The 14,955-nt window shown below is 51.9% G+C and overlaps 1 protein-coding gene across 4 annotated transcripts; it reads left to right on the top strand.

Annotated features, from left to right (window-relative positions):
- Nucleotides 1-119: 119 nt before the first annotated feature.
- AJUBA (ajuba LIM protein) lies at nucleotides 120-14,724 on the top strand. 4 transcript variants are annotated; one of them, XM_059707685.1, is made up of 8 exons: nucleotides 129-1,464; nucleotides 4,179-4,280; nucleotides 6,158-6,225; nucleotides 6,350-6,412; nucleotides 7,589-7,719; nucleotides 7,802-7,853; nucleotides 8,506-8,574; nucleotides 8,982-14,724. In XM_059707685.1, exons 1-8 carry the CDS (start codon nucleotides 435-437, stop codon nucleotides 9,105-9,107), a joined length of 1,641 nt encoding a protein of 546 aa, XP_059563668.1. In that variant the 5' UTR covers nucleotides 129-434; the 3' UTR covers nucleotides 9,108-14,724. The 4 variants fall into 4 exon arrangements, with proteins under 4 accessions (XP_059563693.1, XP_059563674.1, XP_059563668.1 ...); XM_059707691.1 differs by lacking the exon at nucleotides 8,506-8,574 and having other exon boundaries at nucleotides 126-1,464; XM_059707700.1 differs by lacking the exons at nucleotides 6,158-6,225; nucleotides 6,350-6,412 and having other exon boundaries at nucleotides 1,331-1,464.
- Nucleotides 14,725-14,955: the final 231 nt, after the last annotated feature.

Genomic DNA, 14,955 nt, shown 5'->3' with positions numbered 1-14,955 from the left:
AGCAGAGATCCCTGCGCAGACACCCCGTTTCTCCTTCGCTCGGTGCTCCGCCCCTCCCGGAAAGTAGATCCGGCCAGGCAGACAAAAGTTTGGGAGAGAAGTTCCGTCCGTGCTGAGTGTGAGAGCGAGGGGGCGGGGGCCGGGAGCAGCGGGGCGGCCGTGCAAGTCGACGCGTGGACAGATAGACCTGCGGACGGGACAGCCGTAGGCCCTCCGAGCCCTGCTCAGCCCCTGATGCGCGGGGGTCCGCAGCCCCTCTTGCCGGGGGATGCTGGGGGATTCCTGGCGCCGGGCATCTGGGCCGCCCGCTAAACCCTTGTGCCTACCCCGTGCCCCCGGGGAACCGGAGCCCGGCCGCAGGCAAAGAGAAGCGGGGGCCGAGACGCTGCTGGGTGCGGGGCGGGGAGGGGGCTGTTGGCCCCAGGCCCGAGGGCATGGAGCGGTTGGGAGAGAAAGCCAGCCGCCTGTTTGAGAAGTTAAGACTCTCGGACTCCGGCAGCGCTAAGTTCGGCCGCAGAAAGGGTGAATCTAGCCGGTCTGATGGGACCCCCGGGCCGGCCAAAGGGCGCCTGAGTGGGTCGGGGGGACCGAGGAAATCAGGGCCCCGTGGAGCTACCGGGGGGCCTGGGGATGAGCCGCTGGAACCAGCCCGGGAGCAAGGACCCCTGGACGCTGAGCGCAACCCGCGCGGCTCCTTTGAGGCGCAGCGCTACGAGGGCTCCTTTCCCGGGGGGCCGGCTCCCACCCGGGCCTTGCCTCTACCTCAGTCACTGCCCCCAGACTTTCGGTTGGAGACCACGGCCCCAGCCCTCAGCCCCCGCTCCAGTTTCGCCAGTAGCTCCGCCAGCGACGCGAGCAAGCCGTCCAGCCCCCGGGGCAGCCTGCTGCTGGACGGGGCGGGGGCCGGCGGGGCCGGCGGGAGCCGACCCTGCAGCAATCGCACCAGCGGCATCAGCATGGGCTACGACCAGCGCCACGGCAGCCCCCTGCCCGTCGGGCCGTGCCTGTTCGGCCCGCCTCTGGCTGGGGCTCCGGTGGGCTACTCGCCCGGAGGGGCGCCGTCCGCTTATCCCGAGCTCCACGCCGCCCTAGACCGACTTTGCGCTCACCGGCCCCCGGGGTTCGGCTGCCAGGAAAGCCGCCACTCGTACCCCCCGGCCCTGGGCAGCCCTGGGTCTCTAGCCGGGTCTGGAGTGGGAGCGGCGGGGCCCCTGGAGAGACGAGGGGCGCAACCCGGACGACATTCGGTGACCGGCTACGGGGACTGCGCGGCGGCCGCCCGGTACCAGGAGGAGCTCACGGCGTTGCTGCGCTTGACGGCGGGCACAGGTGGACGCGAGATCGGTGCCCGCGGGGAGCCCTCGGGGATGGAGCCGTCTGGTCTCGAGGAGCCACCGGGTCCGTTCGTCCCGGAGGCCGCCCGGCCCCGACTGCGGGAGCCCGAGGCCAGAGAGGACTACTTCGGTGAGTGAGAGGAGCGGTGAGGGGCAGGCAGGGACCCCGCGCTGCCTGCGCCTCACCGGCCCGACGGCCCCCATGGCCGGCCCGGGTGGTCGGAGGCGGAGACGCGGGGCTGGCGAAGAGGCCGGAGGGACTACCCCTTCCTAATGGGTTTCAAACGGACGGGACACTTATCCTGCTGAATTCTAAGCCCCTGACTCCCTCGTTCCCCGGGCTTTAGAATCTCGGATTTTCCGCGGTAGCAGGCCTCTCCGGGAGTGGAGCCGGGGACAGTGAGAGCATCCCCCCTCGCCCCCCCCCCCCCGGTGGCGGTGCCCCTGCAGGCTCCTGCGCGCTGAGCCCCCACGCGGGCCCAGGCTCCGCCCGCAGGAATTTGGGGAATTCGCGGGGGGAGGACGGGGCGGGCGGGCCGCGTGCGTGCCGGCTCCTGTCCCCGAGTTCCAGGTGCCCGCGGGCGGGGCTGGCCGCGCCGCGCAGGGCGGAGGCGTGGGGTGAGGAGGTGGGGGGCGGGGGACGGCTTCCGAACACGCGCGGAGCCGGCCTGGGCGGGAGGATGAAGCGCCCTGGGTCGGAAAGCAGGGGCCCTACCGCTGCCCGCCCCAGTCCTGCCGGCTCGGTGCGCGCCCGGGCATTTAAACAGAGACCTGGTGGTGTCCGCTTCTGTTTTCCCATCCGGAAGTCAGGGCAGAAGGCATGACCGCCGGTCACCCTCGCCCCGATGGGTAATCCTGTGGAACCGCCGGATCACCTGGCCTTCAGTTTGGCCCTAACCTGCTCAGAATTCAGCTAGAAGTAGCCTCCTGTTTTTCTGTTGCTGTTAAGGAAGCCTGGTCGCCGTCTCCCCCTGCCCCCACGTGGTTATCTTTAAGAAGTATTGATTTTATGTCTCAGCTATGGGGGGATATGGGGGTCTTGAAATACCTTTTAGCCAAGACCTACAGGCACCACTTCACTATATCAATACTAATGGGACTGTGAGGGGAAGGACAGGAGAAGTGGAGGGCGCACCCCCAGGGCTATGGGCCTCTTCCGTTTTCCAAGCATCTCCTACCTTTCTCACCACCCATGTCCTGCTCTAGACCTCTATGGCTAGAAGTGTGAATAGGGAGGGAACCCCAGCCAGGGAGGGGGCGTTGCAGAGGAGGTACAGAGGTGGTAGGACTGCAGACTGGAAGGGGCCTGCCTGGTCCAACTCAATCGCCCCCTTCCTTTTCCCTCTGCCCTTTGAGGAAAGCCCATAGCAGAAGCTTTGGTCAAGGGAGACTAAGTAACAGGATGCTTCTTGCAATTTTCTTTTGAGGCCCAGGAGAAATGGGTGTTGGATGGAAAGAGGTCTCGTTGGCTAAACCATCAGAGCCAAAAGGAAAAATGAATTCAGATAAAGTGCAATAAAATGACAAGAAGAAACTAGGTTTGGATATCTGGGTTAGAGGAGGTGAGGCGGACATGCCTGAGCAGTTTGCTCTTATCTTCCCATAATGTCCCAAAGAAATGGCTTTGGCCAGGCCTCCTGGCATGGCGATCTTGGGGCAGATCTTCACTCCGATGGGGAGGCCACATTTTGACCCCAGAGGGAGGGGCCTCTTCTCCCTGTGGGTCAGGTAGGCTCCTCTGCAAGAACCCCCAGCCTGACCGTACCCTCCTGCTCCTGTCCTTAGTAGGGCCCTCTCCCTTGGCTACAGCTTTGCCCAGCTGCCAGAGGGTGGGAGCAGGACAGGCCTGGGCCCATCAGTTGCTGCAGCTGCTGCACGGGCTCCCAAGCCTCTGGGCAAAGACTGGGATGGGCCCCAACAGGCAAGGAGTGTGGCAGAGTGCCGAGGGGGAGAGGTGGGGCGGGGTGAGGCAGGCCCGTTGGGATCTGCTCCCCAAAGACAGGCCCTCAGCTTCACTCATGGGCCTGGAATTGGGGAGTGGAGGGAGGAAAGAACACACCCAGGAAAGGCGGGTGCCAGGGCCAGGTGTATGCGTTTGTGGGGGGGTGGCGGGGAGTAGTTCAGCTCTGACCCTCCCATGAAGGCAGATGACTGAGAGACCTTAGGGGTTCTATCACCCATCCCCCTCTTCCTGTGCAGCCCTCCTGGGAACACACCCTGCATTCTCAGCAGCCGCCTCCCCCAGGAGTCATGCTCACGAGGTCCCCCCTGCACAGGTCCACTGCTGAGCCAGTTCCTTCTTTTTCCATCCTTGGAAGCCTGGAGGTATGGAGCAGGGAGAAGTCCTTCCGTAGCAAAACACCAGCTCATTTTACAGACGGAGAAACAGGTCCCAGAGAGGCTTTCTAGGCCCAGCCTTCTTTCCCTAGGGAGTGTTTGAGTCCACCAGTGGGCACTGGCATCTCTGTTTGTCCCCCACAGTGTAACACGGATCATACTTTGCCTGGTTAGTCTTTTCTCCCCAGTAGAAAGTAAGCATTTGAAGGCCAGGGACCATATCTTTGACATGCCTCCAGTTTTCCACAGTATTGAGCACAATATTTTTGTTAGGCACAAAATAGATGTTCAGAAAATAAATATCTATTGATTAATCAATAAATAAGAATGGGTCCACTCAGCCAAGACCTTGCTTCATTCCATTTCTTATTACCTTCTTTTCCCAGAAGGGAGCCCATCAAAGGGAGGCTCTGACTTGTGGTACCTGGCACAATCAGGAAAGACCGGGAATCCCAGGTTTTGAGCAGGGGGAGTAGGATGTGATGCTGACAACATCTCTCCCCTCAGGCACCTGTATCAAGTGCAACAAAGGCATCTATGGGCAAAGCAACGCCTGCCAGGCCCTGGACAGCCTCTACCACACCCAGTGCTTTGTCTGCTGCTCCTGTGGTGAGTGCTGCCCCCAGATCTGGACCGGGGCCCGAGGCTCAAGCACTCCCCACACACATACACAGTCACAAGTGCCTAGGGAAGCAGGAGCAGAACTTGTGCCTCTTCATTTGCTCACAGAGCAGCTGTCCCCACCATGTGTCTGGACCTCCACTGCTACCCCACCTTCTCTCTTGCTTCCCTTCTCTGTGCCCTACCTGGCTGTCTCACTCCCATGCTGGGTCTGCTTTCTAGAGTCATCTTCCCTCTGCTCAGCCTCTCTCTTCCTTCCTTGTCTGCCTCCCTGCTTGCCCAGCCTGGACTCCTGCCTGACCCTCCAGCCACTCCTCCCTAGGGTTTGGTCTTGGGCAGCCAAGTTGCCTAGGGCGACAGTGAAAGACTGGAATGTAGGAAAGGCGGGGGTGGGCTGAGGGAGTGAGGAACTGTCGGGGCAGAGAGGGGGGTTTTCTCTTGGCTGGTCAGAGTTCAGCCACCTCGCCAGAGTGCAGGCCACCGGGCCATGCCAAGCTGATGACATCATGCTCCAGGAATGCCTGCTGTTAGCTCAGGAGGCCCAAGGCAAGGGGGAGGGGACCTGCTCCCAGTGGCCTTAACTCCCCAGCCCTTCCCTCACGTCCCTCATTACCTCCTCCCCGCTGCTTACCCACTCTGATTCCTTTGCTAACCCTTTAATCTCCCATCTCTGCCTGCCTATCTGACTCCAGCACTCAGTTTTTCTCTCACTCCTCCACCCCCAGCCTCTGCCTGGTTCTCCTTAGGTTCATCTATTTGTCTGTCCTTCTGTTTATGGGACCCCTTCTGGGTATGTCTCTTTTCCTCTCTACTCCCCTGTGTCTCATGAGTTTCCAAGTCAGCTTTTCTAAGCCTCTTGGCAGAGCTAGAAGTGGAGATTTTGATGAGAAGAGGGCAAAGGTGGGAAAATTGCTCATTCTCCGCCATGGTCTCACTTCTCCCCCATTCCTGACCATTTAGGTGCCTTGGAGGAGTTCTTAGGTGTTAGCTTCATGGAGAATGGTCCTGCCTTGTCTGCTCATAGGGCATCCTGAGCTGCCTCTGACCCGGGAGACTGGGTTCCTGTAAGCTTGGGGTAGAGCCTAGCGCAGCAGGAAAGAGGACCAACTTTGCTCCCAAACAAAGCACTTTGTCCTCAGCAGTAACTCCGCTAAGTCCTGGCTTGCTGGCCTCCGTAGAGCCTGTCCCTGGAGGGAGACAAACAAGGCTAGGAGAACAGGAGAGCTATGCTCCACAAGGAGGCTCCTGGGTTGAAAGGTCCCAGAGGGCCAGGCCTGTGACAATGTGATCAACTCCATGCACATTGTACACCACCTTTTTCAGAGCTCCTTTGTTGTTAATCCTCACCTGAGGATTTTTTCCCCATTGATTTTTAGAAAGAGTGGAAGAGAGGGGGAGAGACAAAGAGAGGAACGTGGATGTGAGAGAGACATCAATTGGCTGCCTCCCGCACACCCAGACCGGGGCTGGGGATCGAGCCTGCGACTGAGGTACATGCCCTTGACTGGAATTGAACCCATGACCCTTCAGTCTGAGCGCTGACACTCTAACCAGCTAGGGCTTTCGGAGCTCCTTTGACCATGCACTCCAGCCTATGGTTGGCTTTGCTTCCCCAGGTGGCTCCCCATGCAGTGGGGAGGAAGGCACTCATTTGAGACAGAGTTACAGAAAACTGTTGAGGCAGGAGCTGGAGGAGCAGTGGGCAGAGAAGAGGGGAGATTGGCAGGAATCAGATGGGATTTTTGTGTGGGCAGGGAGGAGGTGAGCACTGAAGTCCAGGTTTAACTCCACAGTGGAGAGCAGTAAGCGGGGAGCCCTGTCCTGGGCACCAGGACAGGCTCCAGCCCCTTCTCTGCTGCTTCCAGGGCGAACTTTGCGCTGCAAGGCTTTCTACAGCGTCAACGGCTCTGTGTACTGTGAGGAAGATTATCTGGTGAGTGAGAGGGATCCCCTGGGCTTAGAATTGGCTCCCACACTGGGACACCCTTTTTGGTGGCTCATTGGAGTTCCATCCATCAGGTCATTCTCAGTTTATAATATCCTCCCTTGGTCTCTAGTTTTCAGGGTTTCAGGAGGCAGCTGAGAAATGCTGTGTTTGTGGTCACTTGATTTTGGAAAAGGTAAGCAAATGTCTTTAGCAGAGACTCTGAGTGAGGCTGAGGGGTGGAATCGGGGACTAAATGGATACTGAGAAGGGGTTTGGGGAGGGACACACCTATCACCAGATGAATCACTTTCATCCATTCCTTCCCAGAGCAACTGTTGAGAGTGGCTTCTCTGCCTCTGACATGAAGTCCTGACACCTAATCCTGCCATCCCTAGACCTGTGTGATCTGGCCCCTCCCTAATTCTGCAGGCACAGCCTGGCCCTCCACCTGAGCTAGGACTATGGGGTTCTGGGTTTCAGTCCCCTTTCTGCTACTAGCTAGGATCAGCTGGAACTCAGTTTTCTTTTCTATAAGAAAGGGGGATTGGATTAGATCAGTGGTTTTCAGCCCTGGCAGCCTAGCAGATCACCTGAGAAGAAGCAAAGAAAAATGCCAAAGCCTGGGTCCTCACCAGACACTGTGATGAATATGCCTGGATAAAATCCTGGGGTGGGGCCCTGGCTTTGCTGGTCTTTAAAAGCTCCCTGGGTGTCCCAGCCGGTGTGGCTCAGTTGGTTGGAACATCATCCCATACACCAATATGCGACTGGTTTGATTCCTGGTCAGGGCACATACCTAGGTTTCAGGTTCAATTCCCGGTCAGACAAAGTGTGTGCAGGAGACAACCGATAGGTGTTTTTCTCTCTTTCGCTTCCTCGCACTTTAAAATCAATAAAAGCATGTCTTCAGGTGAGGATTTTAAAAATAAAAATATTAAAAGCTCCCTGGATGATCCTTCTGCAGCCAGGGCTGAGAACCATTAGCTCTCTAAAGCCTTTTTCAGGGTTTCTGCCTCCACTTTCAAAAAAATTGATTTTTAGAGAGAGAGGAAGGGAGAGGAGAGAAAAACATCAATCTACTGCCTCCTGCACTCCCTCCACAAAGGATCAAGCCTACAACTCAGGCATTTGCCCTAACTGGGAATCAAACAGGCAACCTTTCAGTGCATGGCACAATGCCCAACCAACTGAGCCACACCGGCCAGGGCTCTGCCTTCACTTTAAGACTCCTTGGTCCCCTCAGATTCTATAGCATTGTTCTGGAAGGATAGCAGGGGGTTGGGTGAGTTTTGTGAGAGCAGGGACATCATGGGTAGCTGGGAAGGTGGGACTGGAGGGAGACTGATTCTCTTCCCACTCCACGAGCCAGATCCTACAGGCAATGGGAAAGTCCTATCACCCAGGCTGCTTCCGATGCATCGTGTGCAACAAGTGCCTGGATGGCATCCCCTTCACAGTAGACTTCTCCAACCAGGTGTACTGTGTCACCGACTACCACAAGTGAGTCCACCCCTTGCGGTATGGCGTGGAGCTGGGCTCAGGATTTCCGAATCTCAGCTCATCTCTGCCCTCTCTCTTTCAGAAATTATGCTCCTAAATGTGCGGCCTGCAACCAACCCATCCTCCCCTCAGAGGTCAGTATGTCTGGGTTCTCCTGCGGGGCAGCCAGTGCTGCTGCCTCTGGGGAAGGGATGGGAACGTGCGGCCTGGACTCCCTTGGGATGCTGTGGTGCTGAGGAATGTACTCTGTGAAGATTCCCGTGTGACTCTGCTCTCAGGGTTACCACCCTGCCCCTAACATCCGGGCCTGGACATGTCTGACAGCCGCACTGGGCCCAGGCTCTGTCTCTTCTCTCCCAGTCCAGGGAGGCGGACTTTCTTTGAGGTCAAGGTCACCAGAGGCCAGTGTAGAGGCTGGGAAAAGGGGGGGGATCCTCAGGGCCAGTAGGAAAAGGTTGGAAATGATTTATCCTGTGTGTGCTGAGGCTGTGCTTAGCCAAAGCAAACGAGCGCTATTGGACCTCCTGTCCGCAGCTTAACCTCCTTTATTTATGCCGCCTGCCCCTTTCCCTTCCCTCCGCTTCCCCTACAGCTGGTGGAGACAAGGAAAGGGAGGGAAGTTCCAGGAGGATTTGCAAAGCCCACTGGGAAGCGACAGATGATTGCAGAGGGGCTCTGGAGGCCTTTGTGTGATCTTCCCATTGGGGTGGCAGGGGCCTGTGCAGGGAAGGGTGTAGTTGGGCTGTCAAATGGCTCTCATCTCCATGGGGGTCTGCATTATTTCAGGGCTGTGAGGACATTGTGAGGGTGATCTCCATGGACCGAGATTATCACTTCGAGTGCTATCACTGTGAGGTGAGTGTTGGGGGCCAGGACTCCTGGAAAATTGGAATGGGGCCCAGGCAAGAGCAAGCCCTAGACTTGACTATAGGAAAGTATAGACCATAAATTCTAGGAAAGTGCTCTGACCTATCTCCAATCTATCTCATCCTCCAGCCACTCTCTCTGGCCCTCGTTGTTTAGTCCTTTCTGAATAGGGTCTCCTGGTATCCACTGGAAATGGGAGCCTGTCTCATTATTTTTGCTATAGCAGCGACACCTGGTGTCCAGCCAAGGTATTTTCTCAGGTTTCTCTTCTGGGAGTCCATCCCTTCCAACCCACCCTTTTCCCCTAGTCATTAGAAGTCTGGTGTTGAGTAGGGCAGACTCCTAAATGTCCAAGGTGCCTGGGCTGAGGTGAACTAGGTGTCCCTTTCCCCTAGGACTGCCGGATGCAGCTGAGTGATGAAGAAGGCTGCTGCTGTTTCCCTCTGGACGGGCACTTGCTCTGCCACAGCTGTCACATGCAGCGGCTCAACGCTCGACAGCCCCCTGCCAACTATATCTGAGCTGTGGTCACTGCTGCTGCCATCGCCACCATTGACAAATTCCTCTGGCCAGTGGGCCCCTGAGGCCAGCTGAGGCAAGGATGTACCTTGCAGGCCTGGCAGAAGAGTCCTTTGGGGAGGGCCCCAAGGGCCAGAGACCCAAAGATCATGACATTCCAAATGGATTGTGGAGGAGGAACCTTCCAGTTACCGTGGTGGGGATGACTGGCTTCCTTCCCACATGTGCAACCTGTGCTGTAGCATATACGTAAGCACACACAGGCGGGCTCCCATACACTGTAAAGGTCTGATTCTAGTCTGTATTTCCAGTATAAGTCTATGTGTAAATCAGCAAATGCTGTGGTCCTGGATTACAGGAAGGGAAGACATCATGGAAGCTCCTAACTATTTTGTAGCCCACACACGGGGTCAGATAGGAGGTCAAACAGGTTCTTACCACACCACAGTCTCTTATTTCTGTATCTAGATGAAGAGGTGGACCTTATAAATGAGTTATTTCTTGGCCACCTGCTCTCTAAGGACTAAGAGAGCTGCTCACCTCAAGGCTGGGAATAGAGACCAGCTCCAGGTGGGCCTGCTGCCTGTATTGCCTGATTCTCAGGGACTCACGTGAGCCTGGGAAGACTAACTGGGTGCCTTACTTCTCAGCTGGTGGAGGTGGTAATGAGTAGGCCTTGGGGTATGGAATTGCTGGGGGAGACATTTATGGAGTTTCGAGCTAGTCACACTCCCCAGGTGTAAGTGCATTGAGCCCTCCTGCCCAGTATAGGCACCCAGGGGCATGTTCTCACACACACCTACTCGCTCCATTCTCAGGTCACTCTTGCACTTGGTCCCTAGCAGCAGCTCACTACTCCGGAGCTGCCACCTTTCAGAGGGATCCAGGATTACATCTACTGTAACCCCCAAACTCTGAGGTTCTGGGGCGCCACAGGGGCAGAACACTTTGACTTGGTTCTAGTTCAGTTTTGCTGAAATTCGTTTACCTAAAGCTAGATCTCTTAAAACCATTTCACTGAAAACCTGTGTGTTTAAAGTTACTACCACTGCCAAAGGCTCAAATCCCTTTTGGGTATTTTTTTATTTTTATTTTTTAGCCATTTAGGTATTCTATTCTTTTTTGTCATGCTTTGGGTATTTCAAGGATTTATATCTATTCATCCAAGAGTACTTCTGAATTGCCAGCAACATAAATTTATCAAATTTGCAGCACTTTGTAAATGATAAGATTGCTTCCTCCTACCTTGATGGGTATCTCTATGTTATTTGCTTTTCAAACACTTTTTTTTAAAAAAGCTTAAAGTTTCTAGCAATAAATATAATTGGTACAGACATTTTGTGTATCATTTTTTTGTGTGTTTCTTAATCCAATATTCCTTTACAAATTAGATGCCCTGAAAAAAATAACGAAGCTCAATATGATTTTATGCTTTGGTCTAACTTCTACACCCATGCTGTTAAAATGCCAATATATCCAAAGCAAATGAACAGGCATGTGGCTTATTCAGTTGACTAACAATTCAAGGTTATACAGACAACATCATTAAATAGTGAAAGTGTGAATCTGCTAGATTCTTTTGAAAATGCTGCAGATTTGATAAATATTTATTTTAGACTAATTATCTCTAGGTAAATTGGTTTTAGGCAAATTAATCTGATAATTAATCTTGGATCCTTAGTCTTCATTCTCTATCACTTAGAATTTCACAGTGGAAATGATGACTCCTGAGAACAGACATTTCACATTTAGGGATTATTCTAAGATGACTGTGCCAGCCAACCTGGGAAATGCAGAGAAGAGACCTCAGTGTGAATGTGAGTGAGAGAGTTCAGATTCATACCACTGACTGCCTGAGGTGGGAAATGCACTTTTTTGGAGGGGTGAATGTTCTGATTCTAGATTACTTGTTCTACAGCTGAGATTCTGAACTATTATCATTAAATAAGTGAGTATGAAGACTGTGCCTGGGAAATTTTCTCAGCAGGATGCTCCAGGCCTGGGAAATGGGAGAAGTATGTGTAGCTTTATATCCATCTCTTCAGTTCTGTCTTTACTCTTGGGAGTCTTGTCTACTCCGTCATTCTGATCCTTGTGCTTTACTCTGATTTTGACCTCCATCTGCTGCTGACTGGCTGATTCGTATCTAGGTCTATGCTCACCACGACTCTTCTTGCCACTGTGGCTACTCTCTCTTCCTGAGGGAAAACAGTGCTAACATTTGATGAGGACAGGCCCAGGGAACAGCAGCCCCAGCCACCCTGGTAACCGGCAGGCTCCAAAGTGTTGCCTGCATCGCAAGAGTTTCCTTCTTTCTACTTACTGGGAGGCTGCGCATCCTTAATAGTGCTATCTAATATTTACAGTTGATAGTGAGATTCATAGGGTGCTGCCATGGTACATCAGCAGGGAAACTGTGGCAACTCACCACCTGATTTTCATCAACAGCCACTAAGCCTAAAAATGAGGGAAGGGAGAAAATGGAAGGATTATGGATCCGTTTTGTGTCTCTTTAGAGTCACAGGACAGGGTTCATGCAGGCTTTCACGGAAGACGTTGGGTGTTAGCTTTCGCTAGCCCTGTTCGTTACAGGCCTGAGTGTGGTTTATCAAGAATAAGGCTGGTGGTGGTTCTCGCTCTGCCTTACTCCTTAGACATGTTTCCCCTTTCACCATCTGGAGCTCTCAAGACTAGGAAATTTATAGTCAGGCTGGAGACTGTCCTCAGCCAAGGAGGAGGACAATTTGTTTCTATTTTGTTTGTTCGTTTATTTTGTTCTTAAGATTCCACATATAAGTGAAATATGGTATTTGTCTTTCTCTGTCTGATTTATTTCTAGAGAAAGAGCTAATTCCAGGCACATAAAGCCAATTGGTTGGTCCTTGATATTATACCTGTACAGAGGGAATAAAAGGTGGAAGGAGACTATTAGACCTGAAGTAAAAGGGTTGGGGGAAACATTTTTATTTCATTTTGTTTTTTAGAAAGACCCATACCCCAGATCTGGCCTGGGGTCATTCAGAACCCTAATGGTGAGGTTCCACTGCAAGGACAAGGGTCCCGCCAGTCTCAGCTCTCCATCCCCTCTCCCCTGCAGCAAGAAGACCTAAGACCGGGCGTCTGCTGTGACAATGGCTTGGATAGGGCCCTTGGAATATCTACACTTGGCTCTAGTTATAAAAGACTAAGGTTTGACCTTGGAAATATAAGCAAACTTCCTGGGATGTGTAGATTAGACCCGTCTAACTGATGGTAGGAGAGTCATCAGAGGCAGACTTTTGTCCACTGTGGGTATTATTGCACCTAAGTTTAGATAGGATACTGCTGACTGTGAAGGAAGCAAAGGTGCTCTCCAAGCCGGGAGAAATGGGTTAGGAGGGATACTAACAGGTCGTGCTTATGGATGTATCCTGGAGACTTGGAGCCAATGTGGGTGTGGTTTAAAGACATCCCAGAAACCCTGAGCAGTGACTTACCCCATGTCACATCTAGAAAACGACGTCTAACTCCTGAAGCTGAACAAAGAGCTCATCTTCCCTCTTCCCTCTCAGCCCGTCACAGGCATTCATTGCCACAGCGCAGGTGAACTGTAAAGGTGACGAGTACTTCGTTACGATAGATACGTAGGGGATGTTTTAGTGGGAAAGCCAGGGAACACAAGAAACAGTAATGAAAACATTGGCTCTTACTGGTGCTTTTTTGTTGTTAGTTAGAATTAGCGGTAGCCAAAGTAACTTTAGAGCACAGTAGGAAAGGACCTGGCTAGGTAGCTCAGCTAGATCCTTGTCCCCATACGCCAAGCTGGCTCCAATCCCCAATCTGGGAACGCACAAGAATCAACCAATGAGTGCATAAATAAGCGGAACAAAAAATCAGTCTCTCTCTCTTCCTCTAAAAACCATTTTTTTAAAAAAGCATATTAGGAGAAGCAAAGGAAATATATTGCAGGAGACTCCCTGCCTTTGAGGAGGTCACAGTCTAGCCAGGGAGAAAAGTACATAAAATGCCTTGAGAAGATTACAAGCAATATTTCGACAAGTGCAAAGTGATTGAGTGTGAGAAACAGAAGACCTAATGCTCCAGGGTACAGATGACAGGGGCGAGATTTCATCTGGCTTATCCTATAGATCAGAAAGTGGAGGCCCATAACTAGATCCTGCCCCCAAATTAATTGAGTTTGGCCCACTGGCGGTTATTTTTTATAAAACCAAGTTGTACCTAGTTGGGAGAAAAACACCAGCTAATAAATATAGAAAGAGTGATAGAATTTGAAAAACAGCATTTTGTGAACTTAATAAAAGTATTGATTTGGCAAAGATTATTAATTGGTGTTAAAACCATAGGTAAAATGGTTGGTGGACAACTGGACATCCATATAGTGCCAAGCAACACCATCAGTTTATAGTCTTGAGGCCAAAAATGTATGTTGGAGGGATCAGACTGTTATCACTTGTTTTCTGGAATGGGTCTTAGTAACACTAACCAATAGACCAATTCTGGTGAGAGGCACATAGATAACCCAACCTGGTATACATTCTAGCTATTCCCCACCCCCAAAAAAGAATTAATTATTAGATGTAACTTGCAGTTTACAGGACACTAGGAGGGAGCAACTAGACAAATCTAAAAGGTGAGGCATTCTTCAGGGCACCTGGCCAGCTCTCTTCAGCAAGTCGGTACGATTTTTTAAAAACATGTTTTTACTGATTTCAGAGAGAGGAAGGGAGAGGGAGAGACAGAAACATAATGATGAGAGAATCATCGATTGGGTCCCTCCTGCATGCCCCACACAGGGGAACAAGCCCGCAGTCCATCCATATGCCCTGACTAGGAATCGAACTGCACCTCCTGGTTCTTGTGTTGACGCTCAAACACTGAGCCACACTGGCCGGGCTGTATGAAAGTCAAAACTACTAGGTAAGTACCTTAGAGATACTTAAGGTATATGATAACAACATAATGCATGGTCCTGGATTCCCTATTGGTTTAAACAAGTTGCTATAAAAGATAACTAGGGTCACCCTAGCCAAGCCGTGGGCAAACTATGGCCCGCGGGCCGGATCCGGCCCCTTTGAAATGAATAAAACTATTGAAAAAAAAGACCGTACCCTTTTATGTAATGATGTTTACTTTGAATTTATATTAGTTCACACAAACACTCCATCCATGCTTTTGTTCCGGCCCTCCGGTCCAGTTTAAGAACCCATTGTGGCCCTCGAGTCAAAAAGTTTGCCCACCCCTGCCCTAGCCGGTTTGGCTCAGTAGATAGAGCATTGGCCTGCGGACTAAAGGGTCCCAGGTTCGATTCTGGCCAAGGGCATATGCCTGGGTTGCCGGCTTGATCCCCAGTAGGGGACATGCAGGAGGCAGCCTATCAATGATTCTCTCTCATCATTGATGTTTCTATCTATCTCTCTCCCTTCCTCTCTAAAATCAATGAAAGTATATATATAAAAAAAAGATAACTGGGGTCAATTGGGAAATTTTTAGTATGGATGGGATTAGATAAGGTGCAAATTTACTAAAATGAAAAGTTCAAAATCATTAACAAAATGCCAGTTCCAAAACCATATATACAGAATAATCATATTTTGTTTATAATATGTCTATATATTTATTTTTAAAAAGATCTGAAAGGATATGCCCTAAGGCAATCTCTGGTGAAAATGTTTTATTGCTGTTAGTCTACATTTTCTATTTTTACACAATACATGTGTATTGCATCTGTAATAATTATTACAAATAAAATACCTGGTTGCCAGCATTGATCACTCAGGAAATTTCACATAAAAATCTGGATATTGTATATGAAGAGCTGGATTTCTAAGTGTGTTTTTTCCAATAATCAAA

Source organism: Myotis daubentonii, chromosome 1 (genome assembly GCF_963259705.1).
Source record: "Myotis daubentonii chromosome 1, mMyoDau2.1, whole genome shotgun sequence".
In the NCBI taxonomy this organism is placed as follows: domain Eukaryota; kingdom Metazoa; phylum Chordata; class Mammalia; order Chiroptera; family Vespertilionidae; genus Myotis; species Myotis daubentonii.
Note: the sequence above shows the minus strand (reverse complement) of the source record. Positions and strands in the feature narration are given on the sequence as shown.